Source organism: Micropterus dolomieu, linkage group LG14 (assembly GCF_021292245.1).
Source record: "Micropterus dolomieu isolate WLL.071019.BEF.003 ecotype Adirondacks linkage group LG14, ASM2129224v1, whole genome shotgun sequence".
NCBI lineage: Eukaryota > Metazoa > Chordata > Actinopteri > Centrarchiformes > Centrarchidae > Micropterus > Micropterus dolomieu.
In genome coordinates, this window is record NC_060163.1 from 5,492,802 (window position 1) to 5,512,897 (window position 20,096).

At 42.4% G+C, this 20,096-nt stretch overlaps 1 protein-coding gene across 1 annotated transcript; it reads right to left on the reverse strand.

The window, feature by feature from the left end:
* Positions 1-12,434: 12,434 nt before the first annotated feature.
* On the reverse strand, positions 12,435-15,848 carry LOC123983348 (protein Tob1-like). The gene is made up of 2 exons (XM_046069577.1): positions 15,638-15,848; positions 12,435-14,569 (listed from the first exon to the last, which is right to left on the reverse strand). The coding sequence occupies exon 2, from the start codon at positions 14,400-14,402 to the stop codon at positions 13,401-13,403; it is 1,002 nt and encodes a 333-aa protein (XP_045925533.1). The 5' UTR covers positions 14,403-14,569; positions 15,638-15,848; the 3' UTR covers positions 12,435-13,400.
* Positions 15,849-20,096: the final 4,248 nt, after the last annotated feature.

Genomic DNA, 20,096 nt, shown 5'->3' on the forward strand with positions numbered 1-20,096 from the left:
AATGGGCCTTGGGTCTTGATTGAAAACCTACAGTTGAAAAATCCTGAGAGAATTGACCTTCTCTTGCTGCTCTCTGTACCTTAAAGGCATCTTAGCAGCCATCACTGCAAATGATTCATTGGCTCACAAAGAGAGAACAGGACACCCACACACACATGCACAAAAGTACGGTCAAGCTAAGCTGAGCACTTTACCTCAGAAGGTCGGTTTATGAAAAGATGGAGGGTGATGTCTCCTGACACAGACCCCACCCCCTCGTCACCGCTCTGTATCCCCTGTTCGCAAAGAGGCCCGACAACGAGGAGGATGATGAGGTACAGACACACACATACACACGTGTCCCAGCATGGGCGTAGGGAGGGGCCCACAAAGATACTAGAACGAATAGCCACGGATGTTGGGAGGGGCCCTGCATCCCAGAATGAGTCCAAATCAGTAGCTACGTTTCATCTCAACATGCTCTCATGTCTCAGGCTAAGGTACAGCTGAAATCCCATCCAGTCCATTACATTGTCAGACAGATGTCAGCAGCTGTGCACGGAGCTGCTCATTTTCCTGCTGATAGCCACGCCAGCAGAATGTAACCCTATTGATTTGCTATGGCAGGAACTGTAGGCTATTAAAAAGAGAAAATATCTCTGGCCCTGTGAAATGGCCAGCACACGGGAGGGGAGGAAATAACACCAATTTGATGAAAACACTTGATATGCAACGTGATCTCACCAAGCTGTTGATGAAAAGCCCACTAGTGAGGGAGAGGGAGAGCTGCCTGAGTGCACATAGCTCCTCCACCACAGAGTGAATAATAATCATACTGTGTTGTATTTCAAATGCCTCTCAGTTGGGGTCTGACACACGGCTCTGTTCTTTACCGGCCGAGGACTTAGCAATATGCAAGGGAGCATATGCTCGAATGCAGACTTGGGCGCTCACCCCTACCACTGTTGTTACATAATCCAGAAACTAGTCCTCGCCGAACGTTCCTCCCGTTTCTCTGCCCCCCTTTCAGCTTTCTCTTTCACCCCCTCTTGTGCCCTCCACAGGGTTTCCCACTGTCTCCTCACCTCATATTCCTCTCTCATCTCTCCTTCCACTCTGCTCTGTCCCTCCATTCCCCTCTGATCTCCTGCTCGCCTCCCTCTCCTCCCCTCCCTCCATCAAATGGTAGTATGTATCTGCTCGCCCACTGCCGTCAGCTAGGGCGGCGCTTTGAACCCAAGGATGAAAGAGCTGATCCTGTAATGAGAATCTTAATACCGAGAAACAGTTTGGCTGTAATACACACACACACACACACACACACACACACACAGAGACAGACACACACACGCAGGATTTGAAAAAGTGAATTTTACAGTGCTACTCTGCTCACGGCTCGGCTGCATGTCTAATGCGAGCTATTTTGAAATTCTGCTGCCGCATGAAAGTTGAGTTAAAGTGGTTATGCAATTTCAAAGTATCACTCTGGCTTGTTGCAGATGGATTGCATGCGTATGTTCAGCGCACAGCACTGGCCTTTTTACAGAAGTAAACAACTGACATGGGTGTTAGCTGTGCTTGTAAACTAGTACACACTCACTTCACACTCATAAGGCATGATAAAATCAACTTGCATCACAGGTTTTATGAATTTGGCCTTAAGCACATTCATACATACAGGACAAAGGGTAAGTGATGCATGACAATTGCGGTTTTTGTATCATTTTCCATAAAGGAAGTGTGTTTAACCAGCAAGAAGGACTTTCCAGGTCATGAAACCTCAAAGAACAATTCTGGTTTATAACAACCTGGATCTTGTTTTTGCAAGTTTGACCATCCTCCCTCTTGGTAACAATAACATTGTACCCAGCAAGGTAATTGCTGAGGTCTGGGAACATGATCCACAATGTTATCTTATCCGATCATTATGAAAGAGCCAGGCTGTAATAAACTGGAATTAACCTTTAAATTAGCTACACTTCACATAAGCGTTTCTACATAGTAGCACTTCAGTCATCTTATCTCCCTTCCATTTAAACATGTCCCTTGTGGTTTTCAGTGGCAGTCAAACATTGTGTTGTTGCCGAAAGGTTCTAATCCAAACCACATGGGAGGAGAAATGAATGTTGGCCTTGAATGTGTGTCATCCTTTGAGTCTGTCAAACCACCACCTTTAAGGAATCAGAAGAATGCAAAGCACAGAGTAGTAAAGTAATCAATGTCAAGGAGTCAAGGAGTTCCCGTCATTGTCAGGCCAACAAAGGAATAGGTGATGAGTGCATTCTTTGAATCTTCTCTCAGATAAGATAGATACTCAAGTATGATACACTGGAACTTCTGTCAGCTTTAAAAGCTCAGGCGCACTCAATACTCAGCACTAGCAACTAGCACTATGATGATGTATTGAATGTGACAACAATGTTAAATGTGAAATCATATTACAAAGTTAAAAGCCAAATAGCAGGTTTTTTGTGTACATCCTCTGGGCCACAAGTCTAAGAAGACATCAGATGGATCAATATAACAGAAAGACTTGGAGTTGGAGTAGTGGAATGAAAGCCGTATCGACCTGCAGAGCAATGATCTGAGGCTGATGTTACTCCAGCCGACAGATTTCCCAGCAGCACTTGCTCTTGAGGGGTCCTAAACGGCACAGATCTGAATCTTTCCATTCCACCTTGACCTTTAGCTGAATATCGTGTAGCGCATCAGGATGCCATTTACTTTCTCAGCTGGTGAAATATTTAAACCGTGGGAGAGGGCTGCTTAAAGTGCAGGGCTGATTCCTCACCCCGTCTTTTACTGAGAGAAATATGGCAGAGGCAGGAGCCAACGGCGCCGCATCTATTTTGATGAGAGCCATAAATGAAATATGGCGGTGGGGTGATGGAGCCTGGACAAACATGAGCAAACAAAGAGCATTTTATGAATTACTGCCTCTGCAATCAAAACTCAAACAACCTCACGTGCCCTATTCCAAGAGCAAACACTGTTTAGAAGCAGGCAACTTTCACATCTGCTCCCAGCATTTCTGTCCTCCTAATCACCTCTCATTCCATCAGCCATTAAAGTTATAAGGAGGGACAGGAGACACGCAGGCAGAGAAATAGTGATGGATGGTTTTCCAAATACTCCTCGGAGCAACTAACTGACCACGCTTTAACTGGGGTCTGTCTATCGGAGAGAAGAATTCTCCGGTGGTGAGTCATCTTGGGGTGGTTCCCAATCTGTCTAGCCTACATACTCACATCACATCCAGAGACACATGGCAACCAGCAAACAGTACTGAAAGGCTGGAAACTGACCGTTTGCTGAACCTTGCCCCCCCTTAGTTACTGCTACACCTGAAAGCTTTCCACTCTAGTAGCCTACTGCATTGTACACAGTTTACACTTCCACTTGAAAATCTTAGTTATTTAAAAAATGCATAGTATTGCTATTGCGATGTACTGGCGACCTGTCCAGGGTGTACCCCGCCTTTCGTACACAGGATAAGCAGTTGACGATGGATGGATGGATAATATTGCATTCTGTAAAATCCTTCTCCCATGTCTGTCTGAGGTCCTTAATCTCAGACAGACATAGACACAAACTGACTTCTTGTTTAAGCCACTGACCGTCTGTGTCGCCTGAAATGACAACTGCCACTAGCACATCCAACTCCACGTAAAAGGGTCTTAAAAATGCACTTAATGGCTACTTACATGATATAATGCTAAAAGATTTAGGCTAAAGTCACCCGCCCAAAATGCCAGGCTCCTCACCAGTTAAATGATCCATGTAGAAGGGATGTAAAATGAGCACTGGAAGCTTACTTTGGGGATAAGTAATCTAAAGGTTGGACTTCTGCTTTGTTGTTTGTATTTCCAAATGTTTTACATATATAAGTGCCAGGGCTTTGAGAATGAGAACTAACTGATGATTTTGGCAAATGCACCACTATCTCTAATTCCAATCTGACTTTTGCTGGGGTTGTAGTGTAAACTTTCTAAAATCGAGTAAAGAGCAGGAAGTGCTGCTAACGTTAGCCTTAACTCTGATAAAGTAGCATATTTGCTCTCACAATGAGTAAATGTGTCCATAAATGTGTCCATCCTGAATGGGTCTTTTTCTACAAGATAACCCCACAAAATAATGTAGGTATGTCTGATATGGTTTTGGGCCTGGGAATTAATGCTTACTGTATTTAGTAAACTGATCTTGGAAAGGTGACCACCAAAACTCTTTGTCCAATATCAACATGTTAACATATGGTTAAATCCAAAGCTTGACAGGCAGACAATCACTGTCCAGGGTGGGGGTTTAGCAAACAGTTAATTAGGAGAATAGGATGTCAGACCTTCCAAAATCCAAAAGTGATCAAATTCATCAAATCTTGGCCTAAAGCTTATTTTTCCTTGTTTAATTCTCTCAGATTCATGTGACTACAAAAACAATAGAGCATGAGGAAACCTCGTGTGGAAGACATGTTTTGATATTACCAAAATAGGCCAAGGCTGAGTATGGGAAGTAGGCTGCTCCAGACACATATGACAGAGCTTTGAAAATCAACAGAGCCCCTTCTCAACTGTTTAATCAGTTAAATTCCTCTTGCATGTCTTAATGCTGCACTTAACACTGGTTCCATGTGCTTGTCCCCTGTCAGTCTCCTGATAGGACACACAATTGAAAACAATAGCAAAGTTGCACTTAACCATAATGGTTTAAGGGTCTGGTCTTCCTTACTTCAACCACCCGTCAATACCTCCCTCCCTCTTCCCTGATTGTGTACCACTATTGCAATTTGTGAGTGAAAGTTAGCCTGGTCTCAGAGTGGCCAAAACAAATGCAGCCTTATCTCTATGGTGCAGAGGCAAAAGCAGTTACACACAAACATCCACACACAGAGGCAGAGATTAGAGAGACTGTGCCTGGGCTTCCTATTATTAGAGCAGAGGTTTATGGTCAGAGAAAGCTGCAGGGAATCACTGAGATTAAATTACACAGACAGGGAACATCAAATACAGGAGAAACTTCCCAGGCTCTGGAGAGAGTGATGGGGTTTGGATGAGTCGGGAATAGGAAGAGAGAGATGTATTACTTCAATCCCATCTCCATCAACTCTGCTACGCTTGGTTGTCCTCAAACACACCAGCAACCAAAGCCTAACTGGAGTAATGTGGCCAAATTATACAAATGCCTCATCACAAGAGGACCTTAGAGAATATCTAAAGGCATAGATACCATCCTGTGGCTGGAATGTCACTGAATCTCTAAACGGTCAGTTAACTCAAATTACAAAACACATATTCCACTAGTAGTACTTTGCTATGCAGATTGTTCTAAATATATGTCCCTGCGATTTTTGTGGTGGTGTGAAAAGAATTTCACTTGTGGTTCTGATTCTTTCTGCAGCAATTGGCTTTCCACAAACTACACCCAAGATAGAAAATGAACAGACATTGCTTTTTTTCATTGTAACTTTCTAGTGACATAGTAACGATACGAATATATAAAATATATTATCGTTTTACATGACACTGAAAGAAACATGTGGCAACAAGAGAACAGTAGTTAAACTGTATAACAAGATGTAACACAAGATTGACATTTTATCATCTAATTAAAGTTGGTTTGGCAAATGGGTAAGCATGTTTACACATGCAGACTGATTTTGAGTTGTGAGTCTGTCCACTTGATTTTTACTCTTCTTTTAGTTCGGTTTTGGTCTCCACCAACTCCTGATGGGAATGTCTGGCTCTTCAGCAGCTCAACTGTACTGTGAGGTTATCAGTGCTTCACTGAAACCAGCTGCCCGCTGCGGCTGGAAACGATGAGAGTGAAACAAATAGCAAAGTTGTGGACAGTAGAAACAACACAATGACAGATAATGAGATCATTGTCACTGAGTTCATCATCTGAGCCTTTGTGAATATCCATCCTCCATCATCAACTGCTTATCCTGCGTACATGGTCGCGGGGGCGGGGGGGTAGAGCCAGTCCCAGCTTACATCAGGCACCATCGCAGGGCCACACATAGACAGACAGTCACACTCACGTCCACCCCTAAGGACAATTTTGGCTTTCAGTAGGAGGGAGGAAGGAAGGCTAGGGTAACTGGGATTTGAACCCACAACCTTCTTGCTGTGAGGCGACAGTGCTTACCACTGCACCACCGCGCCGCCACCCTTTGTGAACATAAACATATTAATTAATGCAGCTTTAACTATGTGATTCTGTGAGCATTGTCAAGGTTCCCTTTCTTATAGTTTACATCTTTAATGGTTAGCGCTCAACTGTAGCACTTCAGGGCTTCTCTTCTACTGCAAGCAACCTGCGAACCTACCTTACATATCTTTCTCCCAAGGATTGCCTCGATGAATGCGGAATTTCTTTAGGTGGCACACTTTTCTTTGTCTGTAGCCATGTTGGTAATCAGTGGTCATACTGACTTAGTCAATTTCAATGCTAAATTGTTTGTGCCTCACAAAGATGTACATTTGCATATAAGCATTTTATATTATTATAAAGATATTGTTAAATACCACATGATCAAATCCCGCTGTACTCTTTCTTTCTTCCCCCTTTCTACTCTGACAGCTCACAGCTCAAACAGAGGTCTAATGGAAACCTCTGCCATTTTCCCACTGATTATAGGAGCCAGTACCTGAGCAACATGTTTTCTCAACCTCCCACATCATAATAAACAATGTTAAAACAAATACCTATGAAGGCAAGACATTTTCAGTGCATTTATTAGCCTTTGGTGAATTGGCCAGGCCTAATTCAACAGCTAGTACACTCCTTTCTGCTTCAGCAAGCCACTGTCAGCATGAAAAGGTGAAGGAAATGTGTTGTCATGGCTACATGCGTTGCCATTTATGTAGTTGGGAAAAAAAGTCTGTGTATCTCCTTTGTGTCTGTCTGTTTAACACTTTTCTTCCTGTAGGCCTGCCTGCTTTTCCAGCTTCTCTTCATGCCTCTGACTGAGTGCAGCATACGATACATAACTCTAGAGCAGGACCCACCCAGGTTCCTCAAAAGGGCATTCATTCCTCCTCAGGCGATACGTCAGCGCAGGTTATGATGCAGGTACGGGAGGGAAAGAATTGTTCCATGCCGTATTAGCATACAAGTACTCCCTGCTGTGAAGTCAGGCATGGTTGGCTTGTGGGAGGAGGGAGGAGGAGGGGGGAGTATGAGAGGCGAGGATTCTCCTACTATGACGCAGAAACCCTGCAAGGTCTATTTTTAAACCTATTGATGTGTGCAACACCCTTTCAGTACTGTAACCTTCAACTACGTCGTCAAAACAAAACAAACAGAGACAGAGAGGCAGGGAAGGAGAGAGAAAGTGCAGCAGCAACAATGCATTCAACTCTTTCCTCTCAGGCTTATAGAGCCACAATGAAATATGGATTATGACTCCATATTGCTGAGATGTGGTGCTTTTAGGTTGAATGATTATCTGGCTTGGAATAAGAATAGGGTCGAATGGATGATCCCCACTAAAATGACTTGGCAGCACTTGAAAGCAGCGACTGACTGAGGTTCTGTCCTGACCAAACACAGCACAGCCTGTGTTCATTAAAGTCTCAGCTACGGGTTTATCAGCGAATAACACAGACTGGATGGGCCTTTTTATATCCTCTTTATCTTCCCCCCTCTCTGGTCTTTTTTTTCTTCTTTCAATCAAGTTGAAATATTGAGTTGTAACTTGAATTGCAGATGTGCTTCCCACTTGTATAGAGGTATCTCTGGCCCATGAGCCTCAGAAATGTCCCCTCCATACAGTACATACCAAACTCGATAACCAGGAACAGGTGCTAACCTCGCTTCCTAACGTTCATGAGGGCAACAGCTCTTAATATAGAACTGTGAGTGTTGATCAAGGTCACAACCTCCCAGCACCCATGGAGAATCTATGACAGGATGGACAAAGTTTCATTTTCTTCTTTCTTCTTCATGAGAGTACACCAGATTACATGGTTTACCTCTGGCCTACTGATCTAAAATCCTCATCTGGTATCAACTACAATCCAAAACATGCTGGATTTCCATCCCAGCCCCTCTCTCTGTTCCCTGGCATTGTGATGAAATGCTTGGACCCATCTGTCCTTGCTGGAAGCCTTGTGATACACAGCACCGTGTTAAAGCACAGTTGAAATGTTTCATCTGTACTTTAGGATGACTCACTCTGTCTTGCACTTTACCTTCAAAACACTGTGTTTACGGCCCATCAGCTATCTGGAACCTCAAATTGAACCTTACAATAAGTGTGTGGAAAAAGTCCACCAATGGGGCGAGATATTTCAGCTAAATTCTTTCCATAGCACAGTAATTGTTTAAAAATAGCATTATCTCACATCATTAGCATGTTGTTTTCATTTGTTCTAGAAATCTTATAAGCGACTGCAAACTTGTGAAATTTGATCACAGCTAATTACTTAAAGGAGTAGTTCATCAAAATACCATCTTGCCGAGAGTTAGATGACAAGGACAATACCACTCTCATGTCTGTACGCTAAAAGCCAGCAGCCGGTTATTTTATCTTATCAATAAAGCCTAGAAACTGGGGGAAACTGCTAGACTGGCTCTGTCCAATTTCTTGGCCGTGGGAAGTTGCCAAGCAACCAGCGGAGAGTCCAGAACGTCTTCAACAGAAGAGAGAAGAAAGCAAATTCATAGTTTTCACGTGACGTCACATTCCAAGGTTATTTCCCGCTGCCCGCCAACCAGGAAGCAAGTGATACACTGTTACTTTGAGTTTGTTACTTTTGCGATGCCAAAATGCTGGGTGGTTGTTGTGCTTTCGGATGCACTAATCGACGAGGAGACAAGCCTGAGCTGTGTTAGGTGATGGATTCCCTTCAAGGTAAACGTAGACATTACCGCAGTCAAGTGCTGGCAGGGACCTGGCAGTTTTTAACGGTGGAAATACAGCGGCGGGTACTGTATATGGATTGCAAGTGCCCAACACTTGCAGTTTGTGTCCCCATATCTATGTTTTTCTTGAATTGAGAGGTGATCCAAATAAAATTTAACGGCTTTTGCTAAACCTACGAGGGAGTCCGGAGTGAACCACTATATTGGTCTGTTGTTTTGCCCCCCAGGTCACTACGCATGTCACATGACTGAAAACTATGAATAGTATATTTCCAAAATGTTGAATAGTTCCTGTAATGTTGACATTTAAATTCCACTGACTGTAATGCATTAAAATATTTCATTTATAAAACAATCCATTTGAATTCATGTGGTTTATGTAATTTCAAGGTGTGGTATTTCAAAAACATGATATTAAGTAAACTAAATAACTACAGCCAGCAGCCAGTCAGATTGGCACAAAGGCTAGAAGAAAGGGGAAACAGTGATCCTGCCTCAGTCCAAAGGTAACAAAATCCACCTACCAACACCTCTTTATTTTACTTTTTAATTTCTACAAAAAGTGTACAACACATTGACACGGTGAAAACAAGACTTGAGGAAGTAAGTGCACCCAGCCATAAAATAGTCTGGCACATAACTTCCAGTAAAACACGTGTCTCTTTGATTTTTGTGCGTATTAAAAAACTCTCAAGGTGCCATTAGGCACATTTTGTGACCTTCAGAAAGAGCCAGGCTACCTGTTTCCAGTTTTATGCTAAGCTAAGCTAACTGGTTACTGACTCCAGCTTCTGTACAGACATGAGAGTGGCATAGTTGTTTTGGTAAGAAAGGAAATAAGCATAGCCTACTTTCCAAAAGGTCAAACTATTCATTTAAATTTGTGGTTAAATGTCATAATTAGATATTCAGCCCTTAAATATGATATATAAATTAAAATATTTTTTTCTTCTCATCTCACTCTCGGAGAGAAAGCGAAGCACAATTTTCACAAAATGCCAACTTCTTCCTTTCAACACTCATTAAACGTCACAATAACATATTTATAAAATTAAAGGTATTATGGCTTTTGTTGCTTCCATAGCTATTCTTGGCAGCATGTAAGTCATGTTACTTTTAAACAAAGCATTCCCCTTTGCTTAGAAACACCCTTCAGAACAAACACAAGTCCTGAATGTTGATACACAACACTGTGTTGTGTGGGAGGTACAGTATGATGAGGACCTGTGTGTAATACGTGAAGCTAGTGTCAGGAATGTATCTCCGTGAAGTAGGGGGAGAGCACACTCTGGAACAGACAAGATGGAGTCACAGCAAGGCAACACCCCACACCCTGGGAGTCTCCCAGCTGGTGTGACACCAGACCATCTGTGGACCTGTTTATCCCAGAGAGCTGTGGTGGTCATGTGGAATTGTGTGTTTGAGTGTGTGTGTATGTGTGTGTTTTGAATATACTTTTCATATCGGACTGCAAGGCTTGAAAGACCTCAATACCTATTGAAAAGTGACAATTTGGGATGAGGACTAAATTAGTTTCTCTGGTACAGGCCGACCCATTTAATTACAGCAGTGAACACAATGGGGAAATGGACTTTGGTCTGGATAGTTAAGAGTTCCAGAAATAGCAACTGACTGGATATGCTCCTTAGAGTATTTACTGACCGCCACAGAATACTGACATTAATACTTCTAAATGAAATCTGCAGTTCTAGGTTGTTGACAATCAACCTCAGAGGGTGTGTTATCTGACAAGAAAGAAGTTATGAAAGCAATGACCGGTATCTCCATACACAAAGGCACTGACATTATTCGCAGCATCAACCAGGAATGCGACTGCGTCTTACAAGGGCGTGATCGCAACTTGCTTTTCGATCTAATTCTCTGAGAGCAGCTTGCCCCAGCACCACGGTAATTCATTCGCAACACCAGTCTAATCTGAGATTTTGATTTATTCACCGCAAACAGAATAAAAATAAAATAAAAAGGTCCAGAATTTTAGCTGTTTATAGGCTGCACCACACAGTACTAAGGCCTTACTGGATGCCTTTAACTACATGATGATATAGAAATGCAGGAGTGAGGAGTAACTAAGTCAATTTACCCAAGAACTGTGCTTAAATACAATAAGATACTTTACTTGCGTATTTCTATTTTATGCTACTTGAATCTTTAAATGTATTTTATTATTTAATTTAATCCATGTATCTTACAGTTATAGTTAGGCCAACTAGTTATTAAGAGTTTACATGAAAATATGTTAAACACTACAGAATCTGAAAAAATGGAGCGGCACGGTAGTGTAGCGGTTAGAGTCTTGCGAGTTCTTACAAAAAAAAAAAAGAAGCGTCTCGTTCGGTTTAGATGCCTAAGAGTTGTTAGCACATCCACCAAAAATGACCTCTCCTCCAAACTTCTCAGATAGTTTGGGTCCCGAATTATTTAATATTTCACAAAAAGAGAGAAGACTAAAGACAAAAACAAAAATAAATACAAATTATTACATTATTAAACCCCCAGGTAGAAAAACAATGGACTAAACTACCTAACTAACTAGCTCCATCTCGACCTGCTACAACAGTAAAATATCTCTTAATGTGTAAGACACAGGCATTAAGCAGCTAATAATAATTTAAAATATATTAGTAACAAGGGCAGATTGAGCGCATTTAGATTGTGCTGATATAATTCTGTATTTTTAAGTATGATTACATTACATTACTGTATTATTCTTGCACCGCTGCTCAAAGTAGCTTTTCTTTTTGTATAAACCAAAAAGCAGCATTACAGAACTTACAGAAAGAAAGCAATTACATAACAATGCTACAAAGGGCCCTTCAGCATTTGTCACTAGGTGAAACACTTGTATAGAGACATTTATGAGCATCTAAAACAGGCTTTAGGTGTGTTTTAGGTAGTCACATTTGCCATAATGATACTTCTGTGTACATAGCTAGGCTTCGACAAAGACGGGTGGAGGAGTCGTTTGAGAATAAAAACACAAGCTATTCTCCGACCATTGAGTCATACAGAACTGCAAATGTGATTATGGCTTTGGCGAGTTAAGCTGTTGGAACTCTAAACCTTGAATGTTTGGCTTGTTCTTTACTCGGCTTTTTCCTTCACATGACATCCAAGCCTACGATATAGCCAACCAGTGCGATTACTACAGTCTCCCATACTGTTACTGAGGTTTTCAAGCTTGTAAACATGTACACTGAACAGACCAACACACGGCCATCAGAATGGCTTGGTGAGGCTTTAAATAAAATGTTCCAGTGAGTGACAGATCATAAATAGTTCTCCACACAATGTGACGTGGCTACTCCCTCTGATTAGAACAGATCCAAAGTTTACAGTACACACACTCTCCAGGCTTTATGTTGCCACATGGACAGATTGCACAGTCAAGTCTGCATTTTTAACCTCAAGTTGCCCTCATGACAGAGTGGCAACTTGTGGCATGTGACCATCATTATCTGCTCAATAAGAGGATTGCCCAATGGCAAGGTCTGCAACTGGTTATAAAAAAATAAAAATCCCACACATGTCACTGTTTAAACAAGCAATAAAAAAAGGCCGCTTTCCACAGATCATGTTCAACTGTAGTTTATTTTATTAAAAAGACCAGGGTGCAAATATGAAATTAAAAAAAATAAAGACAAGCATATCATTTTTAAGCATTTAATACAAACTTAACAATATAAACTATTTCAGTCCCTCTTGACATGTAAGACACTGACTCAAAATACTTTGTTATACCGTATTTTTTTTTATCAAGTATTGCACAATGTAGGTACAAAATTAATATTCATACGATTACATTTCGTCCATAGTATAGCAAAATCTTTAACCTCTTAACAGAAAATACAATTCATCTTTCAGAAAAAGCAAATCTTCCTACACTTGAACTCCACCACTAAGGAATACTCTGTACACAATCTTTAGAATATTCGATGTATTTTTTTTTTTTAAAGATGGATTTCTTTAACAATTATCTTTAAAAAAAGAAAAAATAATAAGGAAAAGCTGCTGCAGCCATCACAGATCACTGGAGTAGTAAAAAGATATAAATGCAACACCATGTCATAGAAACAATATATACTCTGATATCTTACAAACTCTGTACTAAATTAAATTATACAATTAGAAAAAGACCAAGTAACCCCACTTAGTAGTGCCAATTCATAAAAATCAGCCTTATCTTACCACCTGTAAAATACTGTAAGAGGCCAAAACTTGAAGCTTGTATATTTTTTGTATTTTTAGGTTTTTGGAGAATTTTCCCAACATGGTAAAAAATTTTGTGCTTGGTTGGCAAAAAGGAAAAAGAAAAACAATGATGCATGTTGAATTGAAGTAACCAAGCTTGGATGTGTTTGTACAACAAGCTTTTAGTAGAAACAAACTCAAGGGGGCACAGTAAAAACACCCTTGGGCACATGCGCTTGACCAACTAGACACTATATCCTTGAAAGTCCAGTTCCTAAATGTGCATTTTGTTTTTCCTTCTCTTTGAGCCACCACCATTCATAAATAACAACATCTTGATGATGAGTTTAGTTAGCCATGACTGGCTGGAATTGCTGGTTAGAATACTGCATGTTGCTCAGACTGAAGTTGAGGCCATCCATAATGGACTTGTCATTGAGGCTTCCGTAGGCCGCAAACACATCAAAGGCATTGTTGTACTGCAGAGGGCCGAGACCCAGGGAGCCCTCGCCGGGGAATGCGGCTCCAGGGCTGGCCTGGCCCTGGAGGCTGGGGAACACAAACTCCTTGGCATTAGGGGAGAGCGCAGAGGCCTTCTGCTGCTGCTGCTGCCCCAGGCCCAGCCCGTACAGTGAGTGCATGGAGGTGGAGATGGCTTTCTGCTTTAGCAGGGTGTTGACATTCAGACCCAGGTTATTGGTAGGGGAGGTGCGGGCCACCTTGCTGCTACTGCCGCTGTTAGCGTTGTTGCCGCGGCCACTACTCTTCATTTTAGTGGAGCCGAATTTGGTGGCGGCAAAAGTGGCAGTGGTGAAGGTTAAGGGCTGGGTGGAACGTGGCATGAACGAGGGGCTCACGGCAGCAGACTGCCCGAAAGGAGGGGAGGGGGAGCTAGACTCTGAGGAAGCCCCAACAGGGTCGCTGATTGGCATGAAGACCTGGGCCTCAGGATTAAAGCTGTTCTTGATCTCCTTGTCCAGCTCTGACCCATTCTCATTGTTATCATCCACATATAGAACCTTAACCGGTCCCTTCTCCCCAATCTGATAGGAAACCTCAAATGGGTCGATCCACACACTAAGGTCCTGAGGGAGATTATTCCGGACGTCTTCGATGTCCAGCCCACTCTCTTTGGCTGCCTGCTCCACCACAGGGTCCACCTTCTCTCCTACATGGATACATCTGAACCCTGAACCTTTGTATGGCTTATCCGGATACCAGTGGCCTTCGTATTTTCTCTTCAGCTGCCTCTCGAGCTCCTCGCCAAAGATATTCACACGTCGTCGAGGGAGTTTGTTGTATAAATAGGAAATAATAAAATTGAGTGCTACTTGAATTTCAAGCTGCATAGCTGCTTCAGTGGCGAGGGAGGGATTCCTTTCCCGTCAAAGAGTTGCTTTTTCTGAGCGTTGCAAAAACCTCCAAGGCAGCAGTGACCGGTGCAATGAAAAAACTCTGATCGAGTGCTTGTTGCCAAAATGAATGTATTTCCTGCAACAGGGTTAGATTCAGGATCCTGAAATGGAGAGAAAAGGAAAACCATTAAGTATTTTGAAGTAGTTTGTAGTACAAGCAAAAAGATCATAGTATATAACAAGTTATATATGATCAATGATATTTTATCTGTATTAGCTATTAGTATCCTGGATTAAGCATTCACTCCCCCTCAGCACAGCAGGCTGCATCTCAGCTGTACAATATCAACAGCTATAAATAAACAGAGGCCACTGACTCAGAGACGGTGTCAGCAGTGTGCGTGTTCCCCGGCGGTGTAGTGTGACAGAAATACGCAAGTATGGTTGACCTCTGCGGAGGGCGGTGTATCTGACAGCAGGTGTCAATATGCACAAGATTGTCAATTGCCTCATTTGACACGCAGGCATGTTCGGGCAAAACTCTAGCCTCGTGCGTCGAAGTGGGCGAATGTTTAGCCTAATCAGGCTATTCTGTCCCCGTGCATCAGTACGTGCTACAGGAGGTAAGAGGAGCGCTCAAGCCTGCGACGACAATTGCTGTTACATAATCAACATTCAAAGTCTTCACCGCAGGCATAGAGCCCTTTCTACAGCACTACAAAACACACTCGCTTCATTAAGAGACGACAGTGACAGTAAATACAAAGACTGCTTACTTTCTGATCACGTCCGGCTGCGATGTTAGCCGACCCACTAGCCAATAGCTGGCCAACTTAACGAAGGGTGTGAACAGAAACGTTGCTAGCAAGCTATCGACACGCCAGATCCTGTTAATGTTTAGCTCGACCAGCTGGTTATCAAGCGTTAACCTCGCGGTGACAGCGCGTGCAGCGAACAAAAGAGCTAGGGCCACTGAGAACAAATGGTAGCGTCACAGCGACAAAAGAAGAATCGCTTTAATCTGGATTGGTGACCGTGTTGATCGATAGCAAACTACGTAGTAGCATTTGAATTAGCTCGGTGACAACAGCCTGAATATTCGATTATAAGACGTAACGTTCAATAACACCATTAAGTGTTAGCTTGAGGATCAATAGTAGACAAACAAAAAACGGTTCTGTTTCCGACAGAACAACTGTTAAGTCGATAATAAGTTATTATTTACTTACATGGAAATTCACAGTAGGTCCTTTTTTTACTACGCAGAATCTGCTCCAACAAACGTCCTGCTTGTACAGCCTCTAATGTTGCTTTCTAAAGGAGATACAAAATGATGTCGTCTTTATTATGCTCCAGGCGATTTTACTTCTGTGGGGTACAGTTGAATTCCAATTTGCAGGCTATCAAGCTAACTCCCCACAGCCTGGGAGTTTTTACAACTCTGCCCTTTAAAACATGGGCTCATTTGTTTATATAGTAGTCCTCCGCCACGGACATGGAGGAGGTGGTGATGCGGCTCTCAGAGGTCAACACCCAGGAACGCGTTTCTATTGGCCAAGCGCGGCTTCGTCATCAACAGCCACCTCAACTACCGCTCTGATTGGATGATTTTGTGCTCAATCAACCGCATGGTTCTATTTACGGTAGTGGTTTGCCTTTCATGTGCTGTGGACTATTTTATTCGAGCAGGTTTTAGCTAAATATATATTTTGAATGCCTAGTTTGGGGCAAATGTGTTTCCTGTAACACACTTTAAAATTTTCTAACACAACATGGTTGAGGGGAAAAATACTGACATGTCTGTTTTATGTGATGCCATCTTAAATGTTGTCTGCTCAGAGGTTGTGCTCTGTCATGCATGAAACCTATGGCTAAACAAGGAGTCCGCTGTGATGATAATGCTCAATAGTCTATAATTACGTTTGCCAGTCAGAGTCAACACTGAAATGAAACCACAGTTGGCTGTGCTCTTCCCACTACAGGGTTAAACAGAGCTGGAGCTGTGGCGGAGGGACACACCTGTCACTAGTTGTGTTCCTTGCTCCTCACCAATGACATTTTGATGTTCCTTGAGCCAGCTGTAGCTGTGCATCTAAACCTGCCAGCCTTCCATTACTGAGCATGGTGATACAGCACAATTCCTACCACTTATAAACAGATCTCATAGTTGCCATCTGTGTAAATATTGACATCCTTTCCCCACTGTATAGCTGTGATTAAATTCTCTTCATTATTAGGTCCATGGACTGTGAAAATGAATTGTTATACAATGTCCGTTGTCTGCGTCCTGGCTTGTCATCTGCTGTGCAGTGCAGGGCTTAAGCTGTCCTGTCAGGCCTAAGGTGCTTGACGCCACAGCCTGTTCTTACCTAACATGGGCTCCCGCACTGTGTTTGCACAATAAATACAATGCTACATGAATTATACAGCTGGGAGGGAGGTAGTAGGAGAGGAGGAAGAGAAAAGACAGACTGTTCTTTGAAGGGAGGGCTGGGCTGAGACACAAGTAGTATCTCCTCACTTGAAAAACCCACTGAAAGGCTGTATGTCATTTCTGTAATTGTTACATTTATAGTAGAGCTGCCTGCTACTTACAGGCTTTCTGGTGGGTCCAGCAGTGGAGACAATATCATTTCATAGGCGTATATGATTGGTTTGAATCAATATTAATTCACTTAGATAGTCTGTTGCCCAAGTCGTGTTCCTTACTAAATCATGATAGCAGAAAAAAATGGACACCTTCCTCTCCTCTTTCTCCGGCTGAACTAAAATGAACATAAATGCTTTAAAGTACATTATTCATTATGGCAGACATCAGAGTGGCCTTGGACAGCCTGCTATATCCCTGGTGAGAGTCTGCTTTAAGAGGATGTATGGAGTACAAAAAGAAGAGAAGCAGAGAGGGTGTGTTTCATCAGCCTTTTAAAGTCATTCTTTTCTCTTTAAGTGTGTTTTCTGTATTCATAGCATTACTCCGTTGCTTACTCAAGTCTGCAAATCTCTGAAAATAATGTATACAATATTTATACACACATACACATATATTAGGTGTTTTAGGTATTAGGTAGGGCTGGGCACTTTAACACGTTATTATCTTGTTAACCCATTAATTAATTAACGCCGACCATTATTTTATCGCACGTTAACGCAGTTTTTATTATTATTTCGAAGGTCTGTTGCTCACTGGCCCTCAATACACATACAGTCAAACCATGGGTCACAGGAGGGGCAGGATGTTGATCAGCCTGCAAATCAGCCACCCAAACAAGCAGCGGAGGGAGGCTTCGGCAGACTACGTTGGATGCAGAGTGTGGGAGAAGTAGATAAACAAAAGCAAGACAAGTGATCAAATGCCCTAGCTAAGTGGATAGTTACACACTGCGTGCTGGTTAGTATTGGAGAAGATGTCGGTCTTAGGAATGTTCTTAAAATCACAACGTAGTTGCTTTGCCCCACGGGGGGTTCCTCTTTTCGGGGTTCTTCTTTTCCTCTTTCCTCAGACAAGAAACAATCGACAAGTAAACGGCGGGTGCTCTGTGGATGGTAACCTTGGCAACGGCTTCTGTGCACTACACAGCTGTAGCCTATTTAACTTAAAGGGGCATTATGGAGTTTCCAGCGGCCACTAGCAGTCAGGTTTTAAGACTGCAACCAGGCGTGTGCTCGTACGCGTGCTCGCTTGAACTCATGAGCGAGCATAATCCGAGACACAACCACTTTCATACAGAAATCCTGCAATAAATGCAGGAACACCAGCATGCAGGCTGTGGCTTTTCACGCAGACATGTTCAGGCTCTGTTACTTCAACGTGCCTGTCTCAGAGGCTGCTCAACACCGGCGCCGTAATGTTACTTCATTCAGCACAACGAGCCGCATATCGGCACAATCCCTCCCAGAAAAAAAGGCAGAGTGACAGCGGCTATAGACAGGCAGGGAGACAGCTTCACACAACTTGCTGGAAACTCGGGTAAACCCCTACTGCAACGTTACAGCAATAGGTTTATCAGCTGCAGGTTTAACTAATCCATGCGCTCATTACATGATAACGTTATATTTACTGCATTTAGCTGACGTGCTACATCGTTAGTTCGCCTGCTGCTTTCAGTAACTATCTTTACTATCTGTGTATCTTTCACCGGAGGCTCAGCAATGACGGCACAGCTAAATGTATTGGATGATAACGAAACGGGTAGTGAGCTGGGCTGAATATTATAACGAGATTGTGTCACACTGAAGACCTCAGTAAGTAACTTTACTGTAGTGTCAGTGGATGGCTCTTCCTCTGGGTTGTATATTATGTGGGTCATGTTAGTTACTGCGACTGAGAGGTGGAGAAGCTGTGTACCTATCGGTAAAAGGCAATAAATCTAAATTGAACATTACAAAGCAGACAGCGTCAGGTTTGAGCTAATGCAGCGTTAGCTGGCTGCTCCTGGCTGCTCCTGGCTGCATCACTATAGGATAGTAAACAAATCGTTCCACATTTGCTTTTTCCCGTTACATCATTTCTTGCAGGCTTTGACACTTTGACATAATATCTGTGGTACACAGGATAGTAACATGGGTCGCGTTAGTGAATTAATGTGGAAAGCTATATAACTTTACACCGGATAACATTAGCAACTGCTCGGTGTTAGCCGGCAAGCTAACGGGACTTCCTCTGTTTCTCCAGCTTTACTAATACTCACTTTGTTCTTACTTGACATCATCTGAACCTGTTTGGGCTTCAGCACATAAACCTTTATTGTTGTTTTGTATCCTTACGTGGAGCCGTTGTTTTGTGGTGTTAGTGGACTGCATGTCGTTACCTGCCGTGTTGTCGCTGTAGTCTGAGAGGCTCGGGAGCGCGCACAGGGCTGAATCCGACCTAGAGACCTCACATTAAAAGCAGAATAGTGGCTGATGCAAACAACGGAGAAAACAGGCATGTGATTCATTTCTAAGTGAGTTTTGAGCCCACTGACAATAAGGCAATGAAAATTTGATTTATTAAAATGCCCGCTTGTCGCTACGCCTTGTGCTCAACCACTTCCCCTCACTCTAACAAGGACACTTGCTACTGAACATAAGTTTATGCTGCTCCCTGCTAAAAGAAAAATGTCTCTTCTGATACCTGTTCAGAAAAAAAAAACAAGAAAACAGATTTATATATGTTAACCTGTTACTCAGAAGGTGCCTATTATGTTATGATCGTGGCTCTGGACTCTGATGGTAACTTGTTTTAAGAAGCTAGATAAAAGGTAAAGCCCTGGCAGTGGCAAAAAGCTTTGGTTTTATATTTGATTTGATTACATTAATGTTTAAGTTGAGATTTACAAGAAATATTTTATTGCTACTGTGTAAAGGGAATAATTCTGGTAAAAAGCACCTTATTTGTTTAAAGTGTTTGCAAACCACATGTTATTGTACTTTTATGTATATAGCAGTGCATTTAAATTAAAAGTGCGTAATTCACTACTTTGGAATTCATTATTCAATTTTGCACATAACTATGCGATTAAAATTGTATTCATCATTCAAAACTTCATTCATTCATTGTATACAGTGCATTTCGGGGTTAATTGTGGTTTATCACAATGCTACGGTCAATGTTTAGCTCAGTACCACATCCCAGTGCAGTAAACAAAGTGCTATAAAATGCAGCCGGAGGGCTGCAGGATGCTGCAGGCACAATGGAGAGTTCTTCTA

What these genes read in the sequence shown, in the direction of transcription:
- LOC123983348 (XM_046069577.1), bottom strand. Translation starts at nt 14,402, where the DNA reads ATGCAGCTTGAAATTCAAGTAGCACTCAATTTTATTATTTCCTATTTA.